At 36.8% G+C, this 27,956-nt stretch overlaps 1 protein-coding gene across 1 annotated transcript; it reads left to right on the forward strand.

Moving 5' to 3' along the window:
- The first annotated feature begins 734 nt into the window (after positions 1–734).
- LOC113494272 (protein tyrosine phosphatase domain-containing protein 1-like) lies at positions 735–27,908 on the forward strand. The gene is made up of 13 exons (XM_026872542.1): positions 735–969; positions 8,026–8,205; positions 12,652–12,732; positions 14,278–14,393; positions 14,809–14,931; positions 23,919–24,102; positions 24,826–24,946; positions 25,334–25,505; positions 25,894–26,027; positions 26,416–26,526; positions 27,009–27,146; positions 27,294–27,446; positions 27,738–27,908. Exons 1-13 carry the CDS (start codon positions 827–829, stop codon positions 27,891–27,893), a joined length of 1,812 nt encoding a protein of 603 aa, XP_026728343.1. The 5' UTR covers positions 735–826; the 3' UTR covers positions 27,894–27,908.
- Positions 27,909–27,956: the final 48 nt, after the last annotated feature.

Genomic DNA, 27,956 nt, shown 5'->3' on the forward strand with positions numbered 1-27,956 from the left:
CTTGGAACAATTATTTTATCTTTCTGAATTAACAAACAAATTTAATAGGACCACCACCTTCTTGTTAATTTTTTTACTAAATATCATAACTTAGAATTTGACACTGAAATAATCAAATTCGTTGTAAATCTGATTGAATCAATAAAAGAAATGCCATTGGTATCATATGTATTGATTTGTAAAACATGACAGTGTGAATCGATATCTGATGATTAATTCAGGACGGACCACGCCGATGCATCGAGCACTCGTGCTGTGGGCTGGCATTACCTAGTAATTATGTTCAGACAGACATACCATTTTTTTTTCAATAATTCTGATGACTAAGTCTATACAGTAAAAATCTCGATGGATAATTAAAATTTATTAGAGTACGGGTTTTTGCAAACATTGTCATTGCTAAACTGCTTTAAAATTTAAGAGAGTAGGATTGTCACGTGACTGTGTAAAATGTTTACAAAAAAGTGACGTCATACGTATGCTTATCAAGTCATTTGATCGAATTATGTTTGCTGGACAAAATAATAAAAACGCGTTCATTATTCTTCAATAAACTACAGGAAGGACATTAATAATAAAGATCCCTAGTCTAGTAGGCTTCAGTGCATGAATGCTAATTTCGACACAATACTCAAAAAGTATCACTCACACACGACCAATATTTGAATCATTTTTTGTTGAAAATTTTGTCTAAATTTTATTTCAAGAGGTCAAATTCAATTGGTTATCCAAAAAACAAACTAGCAAACAAGCAATAACGAACAATCTTGAATTTTTCAATAATGAATTCTATACCGAAGTAAATAAAACCAATATTTAAGTAATTATGAATGGTGATATACCACCGGAGTCTCCTCGCCCGCCGCTATGGGAGCGCTGGGGGTGCGCGCGCGGCGTGTGCGCGCGGCTGTGTCGGCGGCGCGCGCGCACGAGAGTCGCGCCGATGCATAACGGGAATAGTAGTCTCAGGTATGAGCTAATGAAATAATAATTATAGCCTCTAAATTAAGTATTGTATATGTATATAAAAGAGAATGAATATAAGAGGGAGAATAATTCAAAACATGTTTAAAACTAGTTCTTGGTTTACTTTGTTTTTCTTTCAAAACCCAATTATTTGATTAATCCGTTGTGTTAAGTCATATTCATATTTCATTTTATCACATGCGGATCCATCAGCATGGACTTCAAACCATTCAGTTCGCACCAAAAATCATTAACATCGAACTCAAAACTAACAAAACTGTCATTGTAACTTGTTTTACGTATTCAATTACCCTGATTGTAATTGCCCACACAAATAACTTCGCCATTGTTATAGTAAAGGCCTCCCTACACGCACACATTTGTCATAGGCTGTATTTGTTATTGAGTTTCCCTTTCTTCAATTTCCACTTTCAAAAAGGGAGTTGAACGCCCTCAGTAAGGGAACGGAATAGTAAGCCATTTTCCATTTTTCCAGTGGGCAAGAGTATTCTATACTCTTTGTAAAATCGCAAACTGGCGTCTCTTAATTTTTGTGCTAAGTATTTGCTTATGAAGTATCTCAATAACAGAACGTATACTATTACGGCCATTTTCCATTTTTACCGAGAGTGCCACTTCTCGCGCAAAAATCGTATTCTTTAAATTTTTGTGTTATGTATTCATTTATGTGTTTGTGTTATGAAGAATATCTTATCAAATTATTAAAATAAATTAGGCTAATGTTTACAATTTTCATCAACGGATCCTAATCTGAGTAGATACAATTCTGTAATTTATAATCTCCTGGATGCTTACCACCACCTCTCAAAGTGGGGCTGTTACAATTGTGCAAACAAGGCAGCGCACTACACTTCGTAGAACTTCATCTCCCTTCCACACTTTGTACCACTCCTTGTCTGAATTTATAAGTTGGTGATAGACCCGTGTGGTTTCACACACTTGCTTTGTTCCCACGAAACATTAAGGGTATACCTACCTACTTAGGCTGTACCTAAACCAAGTTACCATAGCCATATCCATCGGCTATTGGCCGATCGAAATATATGTAGAGAGTATAAATTTATCCTAATATTAGGACATGGCAGTCTTGGATAAATTTATTTAAGTCTATGGAGCGATGGAGTGATTTAAAAATATAATTAGAGTTCTATTTTAACTACTAAGTACCCATGAAATTTTATTGCATCTATCTATATGTGTTTACACTTTTACAGCTATATACACTTAACATGAATAGAAGAGTAACAATTTACAGAGCGTCACAAAATATATCTTCAACTCTGCCATAATCGGGAAACGTACCTAGAAGGCTGGCAATTCTTTGAGAATAAAACAGACCAGCCTTCTGACCTCGGGTAGAGTCGATCAAACGCTTTGCGAGTTCTTTCAATTAAATGGTTTTTTTTATGTAATTTTTATTCAGTAAAAAAACCCTGTAATTAAACAAAAAAAGCCCTAGTCAGCCCTTGGCCTATATCCCCAAACTATGTTTATAAGTAATCAGTGTTACTATAATACATAATCGTGCTGTAATTATTACAGAAAACACTTTTTGCACGCAACTTACGACTTTTGTAGCGGTACAAAGAAATCATAACCTTATATCAAATAGTCGTCTGTAAGTTGAAAAAGTGTAGATTAATTTAATAGACTTGCAAATTAAGTTGAATTGAAAATAATTGATTAAATATTTCGATAGCCGAGCCACTGAGCGCGAAGTGTCGCGGTTTCGATCGCTGCGTAGGACAAGCCTTTGTGTGATCTACGAATGCTTGTTCTGAGTCTGGGTGTCTTTGTGCTTATGACTCTAATGTTTATGAAAGGTGGTTAAATACCTTCCTGGTCTACGGTTTTTAAATTTGGTTTAAATATTGTTTATTTGAGATATTGAAATAAGAGCACAGCGGTTTTTGCTCATTTTATTTTTGGAGGGTTATAATGATGAGAGGTTAAGAGGCCACCTTACATCCTGGGGATCCCATTCTCACAGAAACGGGGCCTCCGAGCGCTGTAAACTGAAGTCCATGCAGACGGAGTCGCAGGCAACAGCTAGTAGGGCTTAAAAAGAGCAATAAAAATAGAGTATAATATTCTTTGTTGTACACCACATAAGTACAGGAACTTGATAGAAGTATATAGTTACATGGTGCCACAATGGGTATCGCTAAAAGCGATCTTTTACTGACAACCTTTGGATGGACTAGATTCTGAAGGAACAACATTTGTGCCGGTAGTCCGCGGTGCACAGTCGCAACACACACTCACACACAATGCAACATATTTGTGACAAAACGAATTCCAGTTTATGTGAATAATATGAAGTTAGAAAAGGATAAACAAACTGTAAAATATGACGTGCAAGAGTGTCGTGACGAAATCGCCGTAATACCGGATATTACCAGGTCTGACCCGGAACCCGGTCATATCGAAATACGTGTTATTTCTTACCTTTCTTTATTATACCATAACTAGTACTCTGTTACAGTTATTTGTAATGAGTCTTTAACATGTAAAGTGAGTATTTTGAACGAATTTGATATAAAAAATAAACTTGTGCTCAAATAATTTCATTTGAATTAATTAACTACACCAGTTTTTATTAATTTTCCAACTGAAGAGAAGAATTCAAGAATTTAGTTGTTTTTTAGGATTTCGTATACAAAGTGTAGAAGATGAACACCATATCTTAGATTGGACTGTGCACCTACGTGTGTCAACGGGCTGCATTACATAAACCGTTAAAAAACAAAAAGATCCAAAATAAGAATCGTTTGGTACGGGCATAATTTTGATATGTGAAAATTTGTTCCAATTTGATTTTGTTTAGAAATTTTCTATGAAACCCACAGCGTCGCGAGAATACATTGCATTTGAACATTTTTTGTAACAAGAACAATAATATTATCTATAAAAAGTGTTTTCATGATATGAAAGCACACACCGTATAACATGGCTGGCTGCCGTAAAAATCGCAGAACATTTTGAGTTCTAAAACCCATACAACATGACACAAATGAGTTAACAGAACCACAAGCAACCTCACTAATGACTTGGAGTTAAAACTTCGCGGTAATACTTACAAAATTACAATTACCGAGAAACCAGCACAATTACACAGTATTTCATTTATTCTACTTTATTGCTTGCCTTGTTAATATTTGTTCTATAGCCATCACTATCTTGTATGTATATGTATGTATCAATAAGAATTTAACGTGTGCAATTAAATATATAAATAAGGTTTTTGAGAGTAAAAAACAGAACCCGATTACTGAGGCAGAGTTCCGACTGAAAACCAATTGGATTCAATTTGAAACTGCCATTATTCTCTTGAGCATTTTGCCAACATAATAATTGGAAATTCATTGTATTTCCAATTTTTTTGTTGAAAAATTGCTAAGAAAAGTGTAATTTTAATCCAATTCCCATTAATTCATCGGCCATTGTAGATAGCGGAATTGGGGCACAGGCTGTATTTCAGGAAAACTACACGCTTAAAGTTTTCACAAATTAACTGGGGTAGGCCTATAATACTTAATTTGTTTAGCTAGTTACAGGTGTGTTTTTAGGTATTCGATTTGGATTTTAAACAACAAGACAAACTAAGATTGTTTACCTTTTACAAAGACCTAAACCAATTATGAGAAGTGGGGTACCCACTCGTAAAACGAAAATCGAATCCCAGTTCCCGATTCCGTGATTCGATAACTTTAATTATAATAACAATCGATGATAACAAATCTTTTAATTCACGTTCCATTTTGACACCCCAGTCCCCACTGAAGGGCACGGTCGCGTGACATTCTACCAGCCGCCATATTTTTAAGTGGACCAATAACTCACGGCTCACGCACCCCAAAATATGAGTTAGTTTTGTTTTTATGGAGACTTCCGACCTGAAGCGAGGTCCCGACAACTGTTCTATAAATATAGGTTAATTATAAACTAAATAGAACGAATCTAATTACTTAAAAGACGATGGTAGAACTCCTGGCTAAAAATAGGAGATTAAGCAACGCATTACGTGGCTGGTTCTTAGGTGGTTACCGTCTATGTGTTAACGAGTTCCTCTGTTTTTTGGAAGGCACTTTTAATCTGTACATCTTCTGACAATCTGACGACTTACTATGGAGACTCTGCTGAGGAGGTCAGATAGACATTTGGTCCTTGTGAAATACTGAGATTAATAGATAGCTTTTCTGGTAGTCCGATACCAACATGGTTAGGAAAAGGATAGGATGATGATACGGTCGCTAATATATAGGAGATGACGAAGAAACAGTCATCTTATATTTATGTCTCTTAGTAGTTAGTTCGCTTAACGTCTTTCTATCGCGGTTCATGAGAACGGTTCAGTCTTTTGAAAGACGGAGCAGCCTTATTTGGCACGTTATTACTGATAATAAGGTTCATTTTTTTTTGTGCACGAAACCCCAAAATCTATACTACCATTCATTTCATATAAATAACAAAATACTTCACAATATGAAAAGTATAAAAACAAAACAATCAATCAATGGTATCTTTGGATCTATAGTCAAAAGAAGTAATCACTGTTCAAAGTCACATTGAGTGTTTCAAAAACAAACACTATTATACACAATACTACTAGCAACTACGCATATTTCATCATAATCATCATCATCATTATCAGTGGCCTCATACATCTATGACAGATGATTAAAACAGCGGCCGTGTTAGCTTTTGTTTAATTTGGCATTTGCACTGATGGCTCCCAAGGACTATACGGGAAAAAACATATTCATAAGCATATTTAGGATGTCAGAAAGACGGCATGAAAAACGCATTAGGTACACCTATAAACAAAACAAAATTATGATATGCAATGACTCTACAAAAAAATTCGGTCTCAGAAAAAGTAAATGGTATACTACTGACTGATGACTACTGACTTAAAATCCAAGCTTTTATCACACACCAGATTTTATCACGATTGTTTTAGCAGTTTACAATAACATCAACAAACAGACAAAAAAATTGTCCCGTCTTCTCCATTTCACTGAATTACTTGCATTATTATAAAACAATGTAATTTAAATATCCTTTTAATACCACTAGCTAAGTATGCAGTGTCAATATATATATTATTACACGCAAGTTCATTTAGTTGTCATTTTTGTAGCCCTCTTTACTTGGAGTCCATCCATTATCATTAATGACCGGCCTTCATTTGGACCGACAGAATGTAAAAAAAAAACTGAAAAGCTAGATTTTTACTTTGGTATTATTTGTCTATTTCTATTTTAAAATGTTAAGATACTTGCAGATCTGACAGACGTTGTCCTAGATGGAAGCAATACAAGACAAATAATACAAATCAACATCATTTTTCTACTTTTTTGTTTATCAAAATCATCCAGGCCGCCTCCCCAACGCAAAAAACCATGCAAAACGGTCTAGTCGTTCAGGAGTCACACACAAAACCACCCTGCTCTATCGACATTCGCGTTCTCTACAAGTTATTGCAGAACTAGCTCCAACAAGCTTTTGCTACTGAATATTGTTCTTAGTCTACAGTTCCGGAATTACAATTTCTAATACCAGCCTAGAAACCTCCCATTGTCAAGGAAAGGTCTCTACTTGGTACTGCTACTAATCAACGAGGTAGGACTTGTTAACAGGAAAGACGATCACTTGATCATTCTTAATTGCATGCTATTTCCGATTCAATTTTGAAGCCCTCACTATACAGTTCAACAGTTTCGTTACCTCTTTTCCGGGCATCTGACGTCAGTAAATGTTTGCATACCTACATACTTTTGTCGTGTTTGTTTTCAACAATAAGAAAACAAATAAACCCTTACTGGTATGTCTTCGTTCTCTAGGATAAGCCCCGGATTCTGTAGGGTGGAGAAAGCCCTAAAATAGGCACAAGAAACTACCAACTTTTAGGTTTTTCTGAAATGTAATGGCCATGCTAATTAATTGATTGCGACTTCACCGCTTTATCATTCATGATATCCTTCTTTGGAGAATTCACTCTGATTGGGATAGTCGTTGAATCCTCCAGGCTTCCGTGTCACAAAAGTTTTTTTGCGAGTATACCCAATGATTTTCCGCAAAATATACAGACAAAAATCCACAAGTCATTTGTATGCTACCAGTCCTAATGCTTAGGCCCGCCCAACCACTTTGTTTATTTGTCTACTGAAAGGTTAAATTGACATGGTCGGTAGTACACGCCAGGTCTCTACTGCGGTAACATCATTACACACAGGATGTCTAAAATAAAGTTTGATAAGGAACGGAGGAAATCCAGCATCAATTTCATTAATTTCCGGAGATTTCATTTTCTGGACAGGTATGGAATAAGCTAAGTGCCATTTTTGCCATCGTTAAAGTCGCTTGAAAATTTAAAGTGCTTGAATGGATGGTGATGACAGGTCAAAATCACGGGATTTATCAAAACGAAATATCATTTCGACTGTCGAAATAGCTCTTGGATGGAGGAGCTGGGCTGGTTTGCTTTCCAAATTTTATTTGGACTTGAAATGGGGTTAGAATTGAATTTGTGGGCTATGGAAATCTATAGATTTCATGGACTTCCCTCATGGTTTTTTACTTCCTCAGTTACGAAGCTGTATTTGCTTTTAGTCATACACGTGTGAGCCGTGAATAAATTATTTGAAGTTACTTCTAGCATTTTGTCCAAAAAGGAGACAGACATTACGCCGTATTTCTCTAGAGCCAGAAATAGGTTGGCAAACTGTGTCCACTGTATGTGCGATTTAGTGTTGTGTACTTTTACTTTTCTCATCAAAAAGTGCTCCTTGATAAGGTACTTCCATTTAAGGAATTTCGATTCAGGATACCGTTTTCAACAACAATCGAGCAAAATATCGAACTCTTACTGATTTAACGGATAATGGACCAATACGTAGATAGTTATAGCTAGCGGCTCTCAGTCGTGCTGATCGGTTTGCGCTGACGCTACATACATTTTGGCGTCGTCGTGGCTCTGTCGGCATGTGGTCAGCGTGAAAACCCGCCTTAATAACCTGCACTTTACCTCGCCAGGAGCCGTGAATCCCGTCGCCGTATCAACCATCCCCCCTCCGCGCTATACAGCGTGGTGGGAGAGAAACTGCGCGTGGGCACGCCGCGCGCGCTGCAATGCGCTCTCTTCTGCGGAGGGCCGAGATGCCAATACGAGCTGCCACAGCCCGGGACGGCGATACAGGGACTGTATTCTGATTGGTAAGGAAAAGAAGAAAATTTTTGTATTTATAGTACGTAACTGCAATCGCCAACCATTTCTCTACAGGCCAAATCAAAACCGAAGATTTTGATCGAATAGGCCGGGCAATTTGTAGTAGGTAGTGGGGTATTCAAAGTTTTGAATCCTACCCTAACATAAACAAGTTTTTTTTATATATATTAGAGTTTCAGACGCAGTAATAAGTACAGTTGAAAGCATTGAGTCTTTGCTTACAATTCTCAACTTGTTGAATGTTCAAAAAATATTCCAAAATATTTGGCCGTAATTCTATTTATTATTCTTCGTCATGTATCGAGCTCACATGTAAACTCTAGAAATATGTAATATAATATAACATATGACCAAATAGCTTAACTACAAATAAATTATATAAAAAAACAGTGACACCAATGTCCTTTTCATTGCAGGCTTTTTCCCATATAGGCAAGGCTATTACCATAAAATCTATGAATAAACTTATCTAAATATAACCTCCTCAGTCACAATAGCTGAAAGTGTTCACGTACATACGTAGTTGTTATCATAAATTTCATTACAAAACACGCAGAGCCTTACAAAAACAAAGCCCACACTACATTAGAACTTTCCTAATGAATGTCACACCACATTAATCATTTACTTTAGTTAGTTACAACATATTTGGAAAAGCAACCTTAACGCTATGGTATTAAGAGCGATGTTAATTGCGGTACACAAATGTCTCCTGAAATATAGCTTTGTGCCTTCGTATATAGGCAACACCAGTCACTAATTCCCGACGTCTTTATGTCTGAACTCAAGAATAATGGTTAAAAAAGTCGTGCGAGTGTACCTATGTATCTGTTTGTCATTAGGCAGTTTATCAAGAAAAGTGATAATCGTGTACAGATATGGTACCTAATAAGTTAAAGACCAATAGACCTACATAATAAAGAGAAATACCAAAAAAAATATAAGAGAGGAAGATGTAATTTAATAAAAATAAACATGGACGTTATGGAACGGTTGGTACTACCATAAATTTGCTATCGTTTCTTTTGCGGCTTTATTGTCGACTGCGCGGATAGACGAGTGGTTGAGGTCACTACGGCAAACCAACCCATCGCATCGTGTAGCGGGTTCGACCTCGCGTAGGACAAGCATTTGTGTGATCCACGAATGCTTGTTTTGAGTCTGGCTGTCATTGTGCATGTGTTCTGTATGTTTGTGAAACCCCCCGCGACACTACGATTAAATACCTTAGTGCGGGAGTGGAACTGGACTTGGAACTATCAGAGTTACGAGTAAGACTCTCTTTACCATATTTATTTGTCTTTGAAAATAGTAGTCTCCTTTAAATTCCTTTTATTACATTGCATATTCCTCTCTCCTAAGTTTTTCCGTGGCCGAAAGGTTCTTAAAACTTTTTTTGACATCCCTGTAGCATTTGGAATGCAATGAAGTACCCTTGACCTCATTTATCTTTGTCGACAGAAATGCAGAGACTCAGGCTCAGTCAGTTTTTTTTTTATCATACCCTATTTTGACACCTTGAAGTAGCTTATTACAAGTATTTTAGCAAGAGCCTTTTAGCTCGCGACACTTTTTTTCTAAAACTTAGTCTTGTATAATAAAAACAACAAACTAACAAAGAACACATCCTTGACGATAAATGTAAAAGTACAATAAAATTTGTAGGGTCGCGTGACTTCCGCTGCCCACTTCATTTTATGTTAATTATAATAATATAGTTTTTTCTTTAGCCGCCATGCCACCAACTACCATTAAGCAGCGAATACATTTCCCTAGCTGACCTGCATTTGACTTTGTTTAAACAGGTGACATATATTTGCTTAACAAGGCCTAAAACGTGTGTCCTTTAAATAATGTAAAGACCTTTCATTTTGGTACCTAAAGATTCTTTCCATTGTGTTTTAATAGTTCACATTTCTTAAATATTATGATACCTATTGTTAAATGTAACAAGGTAAATAGATCTGGAAAAGGTTTCTGTCAAAATATCGCTTGCTTTTTACTTTACATCAAACCAGTTTCCTTATAATTTATGAAACATTTGATGGTCTTGCAAAACAATTGTAAAGTTTGAAAGTTTGAAAATTAAAGAGCGTGTCTCTATTTTCACTCACTATGAAACTTAGCAAGGCCAAGTATTTTTCTATCTATAGCATTTAAACTTTTAATCCGAAAATAGATGGTAAACTCACATTTGAGTCTTCCTTCGGAATCACTTACCCTAGCTTAATACATGTACAAACAATTGAGTGAAACCGCTTTGATGTAAACATTTGAATAATTTACAACAATGATTGGTTTGCATGACATGACAAGCTATTACCTAGCATGCTAGCATATGCAATGCAGTCGTAATAAACTATGATATATACTAAGTAAAACACATAGAAATATACTTTAATAACTTCAAAAGAAATGGCCCCGACTTTAAAGTCGTTTCAAGTCTCAATGTCACGAGAAATAATTAACAAGCCTTTTTGTAGTTTTCTTTTATATAAATTGTAAAATGTTATTTAATATTTCTACGATTAAAATGTCAAGCTTTTTATGTTAAATAGGTAGCTAAATAGAAATATGTTTAGCTATAAAACGAAAACACAGGTAATTTGACATTTTAAGTTTCATATGAAATTTGACCCCCTTTTCTTCATTTTACAACCCTGTTTCCAGTCATAAACTGGTTTTTGTCCTTTCTCAAGGTCTAGACATTTTTTTACAAATCCAAAGAAAATTACAATTGATTCAGGAGTTTTGGTGTGAAAGCGAAACAGACATTCAACAGAGATACCTTCTTTCGCTTTCTACGAACGTATTTACTTTAACAATTTCATCGTATTAGGTTTAGTGTTCAAATATATAAAAATTTATAGCCAACCCAGCGAATTTATTATTGAACAGCTACCTTCGCCAGATTAGACCTATTCCTACAGCCCATTAACTATTACGACTGCCATAGCTTTATAACTACGTCAGAGATTTCTTAAATAAACCGAAAACTTTTCACGCAGTCTAGTTTTAAAGCCCTCTAGTTTTCATTTATGACTTTGCCCGATTTGATTTGTTCGTTTTTGTAATAAAAATATTTTGAAATTAATTTGCACCACCAAAGAATAAGTGTGATATAGTAATATTAGCTTGTACACGTCCCACTGCTGGGCATAGGCCTCTTTTCATATTAGACGGTAGCTTTTGAGTAATTACTATTCTGCCTTATATATGCTGTGGTACTGATCACCACGCGGCTACGATATCTCACTTCAAGTTGGCGATTTCAGATTCTAAAATGTATTTGAAATTCGGGTTAAATCACATTGTTTTTCTTCAACGTTTGTCAGTGCTGTTTTAGATTAATTCAAGAAAGTACATGTATCTTTGAAAAAATCACATTGCATTTGCCTGCGTCGGGATCGAAGCTGTGGTGTTTGCGTATAAATCCATGCATAAAACCGTAAGAGATACTACGTGACTTGGCGTTTTATGTTGCGTTTAACTAGCTTAAAAATATAGATAACCTACGTTCATTGTTAATTTTTTTTTCGAAAGACGCAAAATGTCGCATTTGAAATATTACGTACTAATATAGATGCAGTATGGCAGTATGGATCACTATAACTTATAAATTATGACATTAAAACGCGCAGCTGTCTATCAAAAAAAAGTATAGGGTTGTCAATCAATAAACCTATTGGAAGTGAGCTCATAATTAAAACAAAGAATTGTTCACACGCGTGGCGCTGTCAGCCGATTAATGAAGGCATAAGGGTGCCTTCAAATTTTAATTGAATGAGTTGTAAACGCCTGATATAATATTATTGTTGCTGTAACAACGAATTGCCATTGTAATAACTTTGTTTTACCGTATTTATATTGTATGAAAGATTGCAACGTATTGCCCTATACTGGCACAAAAACGCGGATTACGTAGCAAGGCGGTTCAGGTTCAGTCAGTAAGAGTCTGATACTACCCATCCCTCAACCGAGGAAGCGGGTGTCTACGAGGATTCGTAAGCCTTACCAAAAGAAGGTTTTCGTTGTATAAGTAAGCTATACGTATATATTTTTATAATAACTATCGTGAGACTGATTCATTATTAAATGATGTAACGGTTTACTCACGCGTATTTATTGGGGGTGCCCGACTAGTTTCGGACCCAACCGGAGTCATTTCGATTCCGCCGCGTCAGCTCATGATTAATGACTTCGGTTTGGTCCGAAACTAGTCAGGCACTCCCGATAAATACGCGTGAGTAAACCGTTACATCATTTAATATACGTATATTAGGAAGAAACTGAAATAACCCTAAGTCTCATTTTAAAATACCATGACTTACTGTTATTTACGATTTGAAAGACATTCAAATAGATTCAACCCTTCACAATAGGACTCGTGTCTGGGTCAAATGATGTCGTAATAAAATAACATGTTGTCGCAGGGTTACCGACGACATTCTGGCGATGGCGCGCCCCAGCACAGCCAATATCGCCGCTAGGAATATTATACAACAGTTCCACAGGTAAGGGACGCACATGACAAGGTGGTTAGTTTTGTAAGAAACTTTAATTTATATTGTTATTAGTTAAGTTTTTTGTTTCCTATGTTAAAATATTTAATAGTTGTTAAGGATTCCTACCGCCAACACTAGACACACACACGGCGTAGGTTGGCATCTCTTTTCCACGCCCGCAATAATTATATAAATACATGATGCAACGGGATACTCGCGCTTATTTATCGGGATTACCCAACTAGTTCCAACCAGAGTTCTTGAGATCATGAGCTAACGCGACAGGGTCGCGAGTGGGTTGGGTCCGAAACTAGTCAAACAATCTTGATAAATACGCGTGAGTAAACCTTGGCAACAGTAATCAAATTTTCTCACAATGGTTACGATAAAAATAATTATAGTATTCAAAACTGTGATATTCAAAGACGTAGAGGTAGGTCTTTTTATTTCACTTATTAAGCTGATGCCTGCCTGGCCAGCGGGATTGTCCGAGAGGGTTACCCCGGCCCCGGTGCACAAAAGACAAAAGAAAGGAACATGGGTGGGTTTAAGTCAGTATGAGGTCTGATACTCCTCAACCCAAAGCGGAAGAACATTTGATGATGTCGCAGCCGAAAAGTCAGTTGTAGAAGCGAGACAGAACACTACACGTGTATAGCCGCCTCGCTCTTCCACAAAATAAAAATAATAATATTCCACAATTTTCACACAACGACATCTAGCCTCAAACTCAGCAAAGTTTGTATATTGAGTACTAGACAACTGATAAATTTCTAAATACATATATATTATAGATAAATATAATAATTACGTCATAATTATATTATTTATAGACTTTATTGTTAGGTTTTCAGTTGACGTGTGACGCAGGTTACCTAATTGAGACACTAATCTTTATTTTATGAAAAACAATTAAACTTTGTATCACTATTGTTATTTTATTATGAGAATATTGCATCAATTATTCTAGTATAATAAATTTAACTATTAACTTCTTAATTAGAAGATTGAAAATGCTTAATTTTAGCTCAATTTTTTGTTATAGTACGTAATACGTGTAAAATTATATGATCAATTAATTTAGTTGAACATCAAAGTATACTCAAATGGCGAACAACATCAAATGGTCCAGGATTTTTTACAGTCAAGATCATCAAAATCAGAAAATCTATAAAAGAGTTTTTGACAAAAAACATTGCCAAAAAGGGACTATTAAGTCCATCAGACAAATTTCCAATAATCTGGAAACTTTTGTTTTCCCTTCCTTGCTTTTTATTGATGTAATAAAAATGAAAAATACGAATTCAATTATTTTTAATTTTGTATTTTTTACATGGTAAAAACATTAAATCGGGTACAATATGTTCAACAAAACTATCGACATAGTTTGAACATTTTTTGGAAATCTGTCTGACATACCTTAAGTATTAGGTAACTTTGTTCACATTAGAACTGCTTTTTTCAGTTGTGCTAACCTGGCTGATACTTCAGTTCACATACCTTAGATACTACACACACACACAGTATTGATTTTCCACTGTTATTGTATTGCAGCTGGGGCATTCGTACGGTGATCAACCTGCAGACGCCGGGGGAGCACGCCAGCTGCGGGCCTCCGCTCACCAAGTCAGGGTTCACGTATGACCCCACTATCTTTATGGCTAATGACAGTAAGTGGAAACCCAAGAGAATGAAAATTAAAAGTTTTTGGGTCAAAACGTTATTCGTACAAAATAATACCCATTTTTCGTATCCTACTAACATTATAAATGCGAAATCGCAGTTTTAGTATACAGTATAGTTATATTTACTGTGGCGAAAGTTTATATGTTATGCATGCTTGTTCCTCTTTCACGCGAAAACCAAGTTCGGATTTAGACGAAACTTCAACGTACACAGTATAGTTTTTATACCGATTTTATGTTCCCGTGGGATCATTTTGGTTTTGTAGCGAGCAAGACCACGGGCCACTGCTAGTCCCATATACACTACAAATGCATGTGCAACATACACCTAAAATATATCGTAAACAACAATATTTTCATATATATCTTTACTAAGTTCTGTAAAATTTTCTACTTCCAGTATATTACTACAACTTTGCCTGGCCGGACTACGGCGAGGCGAGTTTGAGCGGCCTCCTCAACATGGCTAAGGTCTTATCATTCGCCCTTCAAGAAGGAAGAGTTGCCATACACTGTCATGCAGGTAAATAGTTTTTTTTAATATATACGAATCCCGCACTAAGGAATTGAATCCTTGTGTCGCGGGGTGTTTCACAAACATGCAAGTTACACGCACAAAGACACCCAGACTCAGATGCATTCGTAGATCACACAAATGCTTGTCCTACGCGGGGATCGAACCCGCGACAAGTCGCGCACAGTGGGTTTGGTTTGGTGACCTCAACCACTCGGCTTTCCGTGCAGCAGTTACAATTAGTATTCAAGAGTGTGTTGGCGCAGGTTCAACATGCAGGTGGCATGCAGACTATATAACGGCGGAATCTTTCGGACGTTTGTGGAAAATACCGCGCGACGGTAAACAAAGGGTTATGATGGGTCCCTTCCGATTAACCCAAAACGGGAGGAGTCATTTCATCATTTCCCATTTTTAAAAAGGTAACTGTATTCTAAACTAAATCAATGTAGACAATGAATTTCACTGCACGGACCGTTACCACGTCAAACCTACTTGGTGTCGCTCATTCGATCTCCGCGTAGGACAAGCATGTGAGATCACGAATGCTTGTCCTAACATTGGGTGTCTTTGTACATGTGACTTAAATGTTTCTAACACAAGGATTACATTTCTGAATGGAGCTAATCGTTTAAAATACGCGCTAAACACATAACCCTCCTGGCAGTCGGGTAAAAAGAATTTGTCACCAAACTTATTATGGCATAACATTATACAAACTCAGAACGTTTTATTAGTTTTCCGTTAAAAATAAAATAGGTTAAAGTTCAAACAAATTAAATTTTGATAAAAAAAATGATGATCGTACTAAGTGCGTATCAGTAATGCCCAACTGTTGGGGTCGGCTTCCAGTCTAACCGGATTCAGCTGTGTTACAAGGACAGCTTCAAGTACCAGTGTTACAAGGAGCGACTAATTTAATAATAATTAGATAATTATAATTCATAATATTATGTCCTTTACTTCCTCATGTTTCTAACCGGTTTTTTAATAAAAAATCAAATTATGATAAATAAGTACATTGTTCGTACCATTATATCTAAAGTTAAAATGATGCTATACAATTATCTATAAAAAACTTTAAATTGAGTTTGAGAAATTGAGTTTAAATTGAGAACAACTCGCATTGTGTCGCGGCTTTCCGTAAGAAAAGAGAAAATCAGAGAAAATGGGAAAATCCCGAAAAATAACCTCTATCCTTACCCTTTCTGCCCAAATTCATCAAAAAGTTTAAACATGGTAAAAAATCTATTTCGTTCTACTAAAGAATCATAACTTTTACTAGATGAACGAAACAGACCTAAAAAATGTGCCTGCAAAGTAAAGACGCTGTTTAACATTTATAAATGACCGACCTCCGTGGTCGAGTGGCGGCTCTGGGTCCCGGGTTCGATCCGCGATCGGGTCAATGTAAAAATTCACAATTTTACATTGTCTCGGGTCTGGGTGCTATGATCAGATTCAGGGTGTATCTGAATTCCATAACACAAGTGCTTTTGCAACTTACTTTGGGTTCAGAACAATGTATGTGATGTTGTTCGCATTTATTATTATTTATTTATAATTTAATAACAGTTTATAGTAAACAGTAGATATACTTATTATTACATAAAAATACATATTTGAACCAAACCAATGGTTACAAAATATATATACTTTCCTCTGCAATTAATTTAGTTAGCAAGAATGGCGGTATGATTTTAAATACACAGATCATAGGCTAATAACTAAATTCAGTTACAACGATCAATTTATATAAGAAAAACTAGCAGATCATCTGCCAACATCTGCATGGGATTATCTGCCATCATCTCGTAAAGTTATGTCATTTTTTTATCGTATGCAAAACAGGATTTCGCCAATAATTTATTTATTTACTTTTTAAAATGAAAATATTAACATCGTTCTACATGCAAATTATATTAAATTTAAATATCAATTAAAAAGAAAACAGTCTTACATACAGATAAAAAAGTGTCCTCACAAAGGGTTCAATTATCCTGTAGAGTTGTGGAACCCTAAAAATAGCAGCTAAGTATTTAATATCTAGTTCTGAAATGAATTGCATTTTATAATTGCCATTATCTTTCTATTGTCTGCCAATTAATTAAAGAGATAATTGAATAAATAAAATGGGGAAATAATAACAATTTTGTCATTTTAATTAAGTACATTTACATAATTAGATTAAACATCTAGAAGTAACCACAGACAAGGATATTCTTAAGACATAATCATGAACAACAAAATATAACATGAGCATGCTAATGTATGACGTTACTCACGCTTAACTAGGGCTAGCACACACTTAGCCAAGCGCAGTTCTAATACTTCAATAGAAACCCCGAAAACAAACTTTAAAACTAATCATATAAAGCGCATAATTGTTCAACACGAGTTTACATCGAGAACGAGCGAGCATTTTAACTCTCATTCTTTGTCAAAGAGTTATGAACTTTATAGTTTAGCTTTTAAGGTCGGTTTTCGATCGAAACCAAGAAATACTCGTGCTCCGCCAAATTTGCGCCGACCCTTAGTCCAGTATCTGATAGAACTGATTATACTACATAAAGAATTTATAGTTAATTGGCCGTCAGTAGCGGCCGCGACCTCAACGTATCAACATGATACTAACATTATCTTACTACTTACTTACGACCGCGCTTTACCTCTTCGTAACATTATTTTTACTCATATTATCAGCCGCAATATGGTTGAAAATAAAATACGAACCCATTAACCGGAAGTGCACATCAAATGCAAGGCTCGATGGGAAAACTGTGTTGGTGACTGGCGGCAATCAAGGCATCGGCTTAGAGACAGCCAGGGATCTAGCATCGAGGGGCGCGAGGGTGATCATCGCGTGCCGCAATGGGAAAAAAGCAGCTGAAGCGATCGCAGACATCATAGAAACGACAGGAAACAAAAACATCGAATACAAACACTTGGATCTGGCGGATTTCAGCAGTGTCAGAAAATTCGCTGAAGATTTCAACAACAGCTACGATCGTCTCCACATTTTAGTGAATAATGCGGGTTGTGGAGGCCTCGAACCGAAGCTCACAGAAGATGGAATCGAAGTGGTGATGCAAGCCAACTATGTCGGACACTTTCTCCTTACAAATCTGTTGCTGGACAAAATTATAGCTTCGAAACCAAGCAGGATAGTGAACGTGTCCTCCATCGCCCATGACTTTGCCAGTCTGCAGGTCGAACGACTCGGAGCACCGTACAGCCCAGGATATAAAGGAATGTTCCTACAATATTGTAACAGCAAGCTGTGCCAAGTATTACATATGAAAGCTTTAGTCAAACGATTACCTAAAGGTGTCACAGTCAACGCTCTTCACCCGGGTGCAGTGAACACGAATATATTCAAAAATCTAACACCGCTATCACAAAAAATTGTGTACGCACTTATAAACGTGTTCTTTAAGACTGTCAAAGAAGGTGCGCAGACGTCGATTCACTGTGCTGTGTCTGAGGATCTTGAAAATGTTACGGGGAAATATTTTATTGACTGTAAAGAGTATAAATATAACAAACTGGCTGATGATGATGAGCTCGTTGAAAGTGTTTGGAAGAAAAGTATTCAGTTGACTCGGTAACTGGTGTCAAATGTTTTCTTTGGAGACTCGTTCAAACCAAACGTCAACCGCCGATGTTGTACCCTGCGTTCCTCGATCTTTGTAACAACATGAAGTCAGAGTTTAGGATGCTCATATGAGATATCTCTGACGTCGCTTTACATAACCTTGAAACATCCTCAAGCGTGCAGGTTTCCACAATATATTTTCCTTCACCGTATATGACAAGTGACACCTACTTTGTAAAACGCTCACGAATTTGAAAGGACATTGGTGCGAGCCCGATATGAACTTTTTAGCTTAGACTTGGCAATGCAACGATTATACCACTAGTCTTATAATAGTATCGGTGTAAACTTAAAACTAGACCATACAAGTACTAGTAATCCAGATTTCGAAAACCCTCGTACGGTTAGATGTAGAAGGAAAAGTTTTTTGGTAATTAAGAAAAACGCAATACATAAATTTAAACTAACTGCTAAACTTGCGACTCCTGACTAAAAATGTTTGTTAAAAGTTGCTGTAGAAACTAAGGAACCGAGGTTGCAAGACCTTTGTCAAGTCATATGGCAGATGAGTGGTCCAAGGAATTTCTGCTGTTTCATTTTTATCAGTATGTGTATTAAATTGCGAATATAATCCGCTTTGCTGCGCTTTCTGCATATTAAATGATAAAGAATTATTACATTTTGAAGGCATATTGAAATGTAATAAACTATGTAACATCTATAGTTATTTTGGCGTGTCTATACGCTTGGTTTGAACAAACCCAAAGTCGTTTAACGGATTTATGTTAATGTAAATAAATTTAGGGTTTCATTAATTTTATGCGCATTTTTATTTGTGATGTTCTATAAAGTTGTCAATTGACAGTTTTTGTTTTATTTAAGTCATGGATTACGTGTTTCGACTTGTCACAATCCATGTCCATACCAGCCCTCTGAGAGACAAGTCGACCTGACATCTCCATTAATTCGAGCATTTTCTATTAACAATGAATAGACATATTTCCACAGTTCTAAATACATACAGTTATCGAGAAATTATACCAAAACACAAATTAAAAAAATCGCACTTATCACACAAACGTTTATCCTGGGTGGGAATCGAACTCACGACCTAATGCCTATAAGTCAAAGCCACTGACCACTAGAGTCTAGACTCTATCCAACATATCAGACGACGAAATAAATTATATGTACGACTATAAACATGTTTCATTAGCACACCTCTGTAACATCTATAATTAAAATACCACCATAGTTGCACCCGTCTTTTTAACACATTAAAATAACAATTTCTTTGTGAAGAACTTAGTTGACGACATTACTGACCAGGCAAGAGCTACCATAAAGTAATGTTTAGTGGAATCTGAATTCAAGACACTGAGGGATTTGATAGTAACTATCGTGAGAATGATTCATTATTAAATGGTGCAACGGTTTACTCAGGCGTATTTATCGGGATTGCCAGACTAGTTTCGAACCGGAGTCCTTAAACATGAGCTGACGCGGCGGGGTCGCGAGTCGAACAAATGAGGGATTCGTACGAATAGGTTAAAGAAAAATGAGTTTGCTATAAAAATTACACCGATTAATTTATAACCGTACTAAACGTTGCTTAACGTTGATTCAGAAAGGTATCTACTGTAACAGCAGAAGGAAATTCAACTGTCTATCTAGGTCACATTTCATGAGATAATGCTCGCTTACAGACAGACAACAGAGCCTTCATAGAGTTGTTTAGACTTTGGATACAAAAGTCCGCAATAAAACAAGCTAAAATCACGTTGTTTTTTTAATAACTACTGTCGTTTTTTAAATGGCTAACGTGATAGACATACATACAATCACGTATTTCCCTATATAAGTAGATTACAGAAGCCGTGGTGAATTATAAATACAATGTTGCATTATGAAGCAGTTATCCTCGCCTTGCAGTATTCAACATACTTTACGTATACCGCGGCCTAGGTTGAATACCGTGTTGATTTTCCTTAAGGCAAAAGGATTTAGGCTTGCCTCTCATAACCGTTGGATTTGTTCACTTACCTAATTCATATATTTAGTCTTAAGCAAAGTTTAGGACGATTTAATAAATGAATACATTATTTGTATAGCTTTGTATTTGATTATTCCGGCTCGAAATTGACAACTTTTCAATCAAATCCGAAAATACGTCTGTATGCGTTTTGATTTACGCACCCAATGAGTAAAATTTACCGTTCGGCACCAGATTGTGTCTCAAGAACCGTGAAAACTAGAGAATGAAAATTTGCCCAGATGATTCATTTGTATTGTCGCTATAACAATATGATAATATTGTAGTAACAACAAAAACATACAACTGACTTCAAATAAACAACTACTTACTGGGAAACTGATGAAATTTTAATGGCACCAAATAACAGCTGTTTCACGATAAATAAAATAATAATAAATAAATAAATGCCGACAACATCACATACATTGTTCTGAACCCAAAGTAAGTTGCTAAGGCACTTGTGTTATGGAATTCAGATACAACGAAGGTACCACAAACACCCAGACCCGAGACAATGTAGAAATGTGAATTTTTACATTGACCCGACCGGGGATCGAACCCGGGACCTCAGAGCTAGCGACACCTTGAAACCGGTGCGTACGCCACTCGACCACGGAGGTCGTCAAAAAGAATCAACAAAATCGGTCCATCCAGTCCGAAGGTATGAGGTAACAAACATAAAAAATACAGACGAAACCTCTTTTTGAAGTCGGTTGAGACCATCAATCACTTCATTTTATCAATATTCTTGCGCTGTCAATGCGCTGTCATTTGAGCTAGACTTTCCCCAACAACTTACACCGAATTTAATGTAACTTGATTAAACACATAAGTCACCTTCAATATTCAAAAACACAGTAATCCGTTCGGGAGGTGTGACGCCACAGACAGACATACAGCCAGAAAGAGAGAGAGACACGTCAAACTTAGAGGAACCCCCTTTTTGCAACGGAGTTTAAAATAAATAAAATTACCATAAAAGTTTAGGTTGCTTATAGTCAATTGCAGTCATATTGCTGACTGTCATTTCGTTATACAATTTTTTATCCTGCTATTTGTACTGAACCCTGTGTTAAGGTCTGACTTGCACTTGACCGCTTATTCACCTCATACAAAGTTTCTAAATAGTGCAATTACTCTAATTGACGCAGTCTTGAAAACAATCCATGTTATTAGTTATAAGTGGTTACACATTACGTTGAATATTATCGCATTGAAAGCGATCTGTTATATTATCGCTAAAAAATAACAGATCAGGTAGCACAATCTTGGTTTTTATATTAAAACTAGCTGACCCAGCAAACGTTACTTTGCCTATTTTTTTCTAGTTGTATGTATTTTTTAATGCCACATTGTAAAAAAATAAAAACAAAAAATTTCGTCTAAAAAATAAAATATATTCTTTTACTATGAGCAACCCTTAACACTTAAGGGTATGAAAAATAGATGTTGTTCTATTCTCAGACCTACCCAATATGTATACAAAATTTCATAAAAATCGGTCGAACCGTTTCGGAGGAGTACGGTAACTAACATCGTGACACGGGAATTTTATATATTAGATTCCTTATCTGAAAGTAATGAATGCAAATGCAATTATCGTAATACGAATTAAAACATTAATATACTCTCATTGTATTTCTCTTCTTATCTTCGCAACAATGAAAGAACAATGAGCAATAATTTTCTAAATAGTAGGGTATATGACTAATCTAATAATAGAAATTTGTTTAGTACGTCAGACAAATATTAAACACATATATTTTTCATTATATCTCATCATCATTAATAAAGATAATTTGAAGCACTTAAGATGAGGAATTGTATGGTAGTGCTAGTAACATCACTTGCTAGTAAACAGCGTACTGGTAAGTGACGTCACGCGAGATTTTAAACCACTGAATCCCCATTTTTTTGTTCTAACGAAACAGCTATTTCTGTCAAATATCCTATTGTTATTTTTATTTTTCAAAAAAATACATTTTTATTATATTTATCGTGATGGCCTTGTGATTCTATTTACGGAATTGTATGCATGAGCGTGGGAGTTCGGACTCGAAAAGTAAAACCGATCAAGTGCGAGTCGGATTCGCGATACGGAGGGCTCCGTTCAAATAAGCTAACATGGCGGCATCGTAACCTCTGTTTATTTTTAGTATTTACTGTTAAAGCCGCAACATAAGTACATTAATATCAAATGGTAACTTTCTAGCTATCATGGTTCAATACAGGCTGTATTATATCTATCGGATGGAAAAACAGCCGGTTTTACCTTTTGGCTTTGTCAACAAAAAATGCAAGTGGCAATGTGACATTTTCAAAAGTATGATTAGTTTGTCAACTATTGTAAGACGCTATTGGCCTCTGCCAGATCAACTCATTTCTGAATCTGTCCTACTGAGATACGCCGAGCATAGCCCTTTCCACGACGGTCTACTAGTGCATAAAGCTGCGCTGCGCTTTTACAACACTAGAAGATACTTGCTGGTCTCTGTCCGTTATAAGAAGAACCTCATAGCATTGACTAAAATGCGAAGATAAACACATTTTATTACTAATTCTATATAATAAGAAATACGATTAAATGTGATATTATTCCTATTCCTTTGACGGTCATTACAAAATAGTAGTCAGAAGCTTGAAGAGTCTAACCAAGGGGCATCGTGTTACCCAGGTAACTGGGTTGAGGAGGTCAGATAGGCAGTCGCTCTTTGTAAAACACTGGTACTTAAGAATCCGGTTAGACTGGAAGCCGACCCCAACATAGTTGGGAAAAGGCTAGACCGGTGATGAAGAAATACGATTTAAAGTAAATCAGTACAACAGCATATTATCCGTCTGTTTTTCGGTCTAAAGTTCTATCTACACAGTATAAATAAACCAATAACCAATGTTATGTCTGTTCGATTTCACACGATTATGTTAACCAGTAACGTCTAGAATTAATGGGTTTAACCTTGACTGCACAGATAGAAGTGGCATAGGTCAAATAGGTGTAAATAACTACGAGATCTTTTATGTGATCCTTTATAAGCGAGTTTTTTGTTCTTCTGGACTGCTAGGATGTAAAGGGTCTGGGATCAGGCTAGTGGGATCCTTAAACCATCGTGATCGGCGTTATACATACGGGCTGTTATGAGATCGAAATGTGCCTGTCTGAGTGTAGCATCTTAGCTCTGGATAAGATGAAACGAATTTGATTTTGTTGTTTTGCGTTTGAAAGGTAAATTTGTCGAAAGTGTGAGCTAATAAAAATTGGTTCAGGATAGCCCCCATATTGTGGAGGATTTTCTCAACTCTCAATTAAAGGGCATGACTGTAGAATACACTTTTCTGTTATTAATTTATTTATTGTTGAATTTCCAGGTCTAGGCAGAACAGGCGTGTTGATAGCCTGCTACCTGGTCTACTCGCTCCGCATCAGAGCTAACGACGCCATCCGGCTCGTTCGCAAGAAGAGGCCCAAGTCAGTCCAGACTTCTGGACAAATACTCTGCGTGCAGCAGTTTGAGCACTATATACTGCCGCAGACAGTCGTCTTTAGTTCTAAGTAAGTATAATCGTGGGGATAACGACGGCAGAAGATCGAATATTCGTTCACGAACGCGTGGGACTGATCAAGTGAAATCCTAAACGGTCGTAAGACATACGCCAGATATACGGGCCGCCCTTATAGGCAGGACATTGAGTCCTTGCAAAACATGCGCGAGCGATCCCGTGACACTGTCTAAAGCAGTAGAAGGGGCCCGGGGTGTTTTTAGTCGGTGGAAGTCCGACATATCCCCACGCCGTGCCCTCGACGTGGGTTGACTTTGAAGTCATTAGCATTTAATACCGGAAAATATGATATCGAGTCCTCATGCGACCCCAATGACCACGATGCTCAGACAGGAAGGACCGACCATAAAAGAAATTAGTATAAACAAGAAAAAGATTAACCTCATTACATAGTTAGGTATTTGTGTAGCCAACGGAGATATGATTGATATGCGACAGTGTTATCGCTCTATTGAGTGTACCTTTGAACTAAATAGTAGTTATTATATTATGACTACCAGTACTAATGTTACAAAGTACCTACGTCGTTAGAAAGATTTTGTTCTAGTATTTCCATAAAAAAAACCCTAAAATGCACAGTTTAAAGGCCTATTTCAAATCTTCTGCAATGTGATGAACCATACCAATAAGAAGTGCCCAAATTTAAATGATATGGAGACTATCGAGACATCTATCTGCTTCTATGTTTTAATAAGAACCAATCCATATTTTCCAGGGAAACTTTAAACCTGACCAAAGACAGGAAGACCTCTGAGTTCACGTTAAAACAATATTTGTATAGACAGCACGCAACGCTGCATGGTCTGGAAGAAAGAGCCTTCAGGGAGCTGCCTAAAGTAAGTAATCTATCAAACAAGAACATCGCGCGAAACCCCTTTAATCCTTCTTAGATGAAACTGATCCAAACCAGTCGAACTAATAAATAGTAATCATGTATAGAAAGGTAGGTGCCAAGTTTTTCGACAAATCTTATGATCTGGCCCACCTTGCCCCGCCTCGTTAGGTCATGATTAAGGACTTCGGTCAGGTCCAAAACTAGTCAGACAATCCCGATGATACTTAATGCGTGAGGCATCATTGAATAATGAATCATTCCCACGCACTGTATTAAAAAATATATGTAGACGCCAGACGGATTAAAAAAGAAAGGAAAATGTAATTAAAACTGACTCTTTTTTCTTCGTATTCTGGCTAAGAGTAACAATATTTTCCCACATTTCTAGATAGTGTACTGTCTCTGTGAACGCCTGCTAAAGCTGTGCGGTTGCAGCCAGAGCGTCGGGATGGATTTCCGAGTTAAGAACAAGCCGTTCTTCAAGTCCTTCATGGTGTACAAACTGAGGAAGAGCAAGCCTCCCGATCCCACCACACCGGAAGAAGCTGCCACGGAACTTGGTACGGACGTAAATATAGATTTTCCAGGACTACCACAAGTAACGAGAGTTGTTTTTAAGGCTCTTTTACTGGTTACTGGTAATGGATTCCCTTTTCCGCAAGTAGGCTCCAAATCGGCCTGTTGTGTAGGGCCCATCTATCCATTCATTTAATGTTAGTTTCTTTATTGTGGGATCCACAGCGATACCAATGAACGGGAGTTATTTTGTGTAATCTTGTAAAAAGGAAAACAATTGCCTGCTTATAGACATTTGTCAACGGACGAATTCAGAGAAAGACCTGCTATTCGACTTTTCATTGTACAGTTATGGACTTATTCAAATTTATTTCTATAAAAATGAAATGAATTATTCTAGGCTGTTTTGACATGAGTATACTCTGTTTTCAGACCACATAGCCTCACTCCCTATGGTGGAGTGGCGCGACCCTGTGCAGGAAGACATCGAGCGGAACCTGGAGACCGTCACCAGGATCACAGGCACCTCCACCAACGGCAGCATACCGGCCGTGCAGATATACGAGGTGACGGGGTCCCGGCTATTATTTATTCATTTTTGACAGTCGTTACATACCTGTAATGACTGTCTCTCTGAAGCTAGAAAGTCTGACAACCAGTCGAGCAGTCTAACCAAGAAGTATCGTGTTGCCTAGGTAACTGGGTTAAGAAGGTCAGACAGGCAGTCGCTCCTTGTAAAACGCTGGTACTTAGTTGCATCCGGTTTGACTGAAAGCCGAACCCAACATAGTTAGGAAAAGGCTAGGACGATGGTAATATCAGAATCAGTCACTTTCTATCCGCCCTATGTATGCTGTATGTATGATAACGAATATCAAATGTCTCTTGTTAAGGGGGCAGGTAATAAATGCACATTTTTTTAATGACATTGATAGTTACGGTTTTATTTTACAGGCATTCACAGTAGACCATCATAGTCTTCCAGAAGAAAGGCAAAAACATTTAAAACAGTTGAGAAATGACATCAATCAACACAGAGAGGCCTTTGATAAGATCAACTCAGAGGTAAGATTAGAGTACCTTTTGTAAAGCTTAACCTATTAAATTTCAAAGGAATCTTATGTGGATTATAATACATTACCGAGGAGCCTAAAATCATAATAAATATACAAGACGATAGCTTGTCATTATCCGCACAATGTTCCTGTTTCTGTCTGTCACCACATCGTCAAGTTCTCTTCCAAAAAGCGAAATTGCCACTCAAGCGACTCGTGGTGAAAAATGTTCTACTTTATCGCCCACTTTACTTTCTTTAACAGTTTATTAAAAATCGTCAATCTGTTCATTCAAAGTTCTCTTTCAATCTTGTCAAACGTTTAGAAAGAAAAAAAAAATGTTAGGCATTTCGTGAGAAAAATACAATTTTTAATTGACCAGTATCCTGTATTGCACAAAGCCACAAGACGAACCTTTCTTTCATCTCCCTGTTTCTATGAGTATACCAAGAGTGTACCAATTTCTAAATACCAAATCTTGTAACTTTTCAGAACGACCCTACAATTCTAACAGGTCTGCTGTTCGAGTGGCTCGAAGGCCTAAAACAGCCTGTCTTGGACCGAGAAGACTTGTCTATCATCGTCGGCAGAGCTTACAATGTGGAGTCCTGTATACTGGCCTTGACTTTGGTAAATACAAAAAAGTACTTAGACATAACGAATAGTCGAAATGATCATCATGGGGCTTGGGCAAATGGTTACTTCATTTAGATATTCTTTCCATTGCATTGTATATTGTACCTTAAGCTTATTTATTTGATCCGCTTTATTTTCCAGGAAGATATAATGCTGATAGAGTACCTCCTTCGCTTCGTGACACGTCTGCGTCCGCTCGCGGCCAACAAGAAAGTGGACATCCTGAAGAGGCTACTCGCCTCACTCACACATCAAACTATCGGTATTAACGGACGATGTCTTCCTACCCGCAAGGTAACCTACAAATATAGATGTTTCAAATTCTAAAACCGCATCATCTTTCATAAAAAAAACCATGGGAGAAAGAGTTGTTAATCGTTACTTAACATAAACATTACTTACTTAATATTAAATTAATATTTTAAATTAATAATTATAACTTAGATGAGGCAGTTTTTGTAGAAAAACATAAAGAATTAGCTTTTTAGCCCTTTACTAATTTCATTCTAAAAGCGCGGACTCAGTTCAACTTTTTTAAAAACGCTACTGCCTGCTCCCTACAAACGTGTCATATTTTTTTTTCAGGACTTCCAGAGACTAAGAGACGGCACATGCAGCCAAGTGATAAACTTCATGCTGCGAATGATAGTCGAACTGCAGAAGGATATGATGAAGCCAGGCAAAGATGACGCTGATGTGGTCGTGCCTAGCCGTAGGATTAGGATAAGAGCTTGGAAATAAATGGCATTCATAAAATAATGGAGTTTTATTAGCGATGATGGCGAAAAAGTCTTTTTTTTTGTC

This window comes from Trichoplusia ni, chromosome 5 (genome assembly GCF_003590095.1).
Source record: "Trichoplusia ni isolate ovarian cell line Hi5 chromosome 5, tn1, whole genome shotgun sequence".
Classification (NCBI taxonomy): Eukaryota; Metazoa; Arthropoda; class Insecta; order Lepidoptera; family Noctuidae; genus Trichoplusia; species Trichoplusia ni.

Bases quoted from the DNA above. Each gene is read 5' to 3' on its own strand.
- LOC113494272 (XM_026872542.1), top strand. From the start codon at position 827: ATGAATGGTGATATACCACCGGAGTCTCCTCGCCCGCCGCTATGGGAG. The intron at 8,206-12,651 runs GTAAGGAAAAGA...ATGTTGTCGCAG, and splicing joins CAGGGACTGTATTCTGATTG to GGTTACCGACGACATTCTGG. The intron at 14,394-14,808 runs GTAAGTGGAAAC...TTCTACTTCCAG, and splicing joins TATCTTTATGGCTAATGACA to TATATTACTACAACTTTGCC.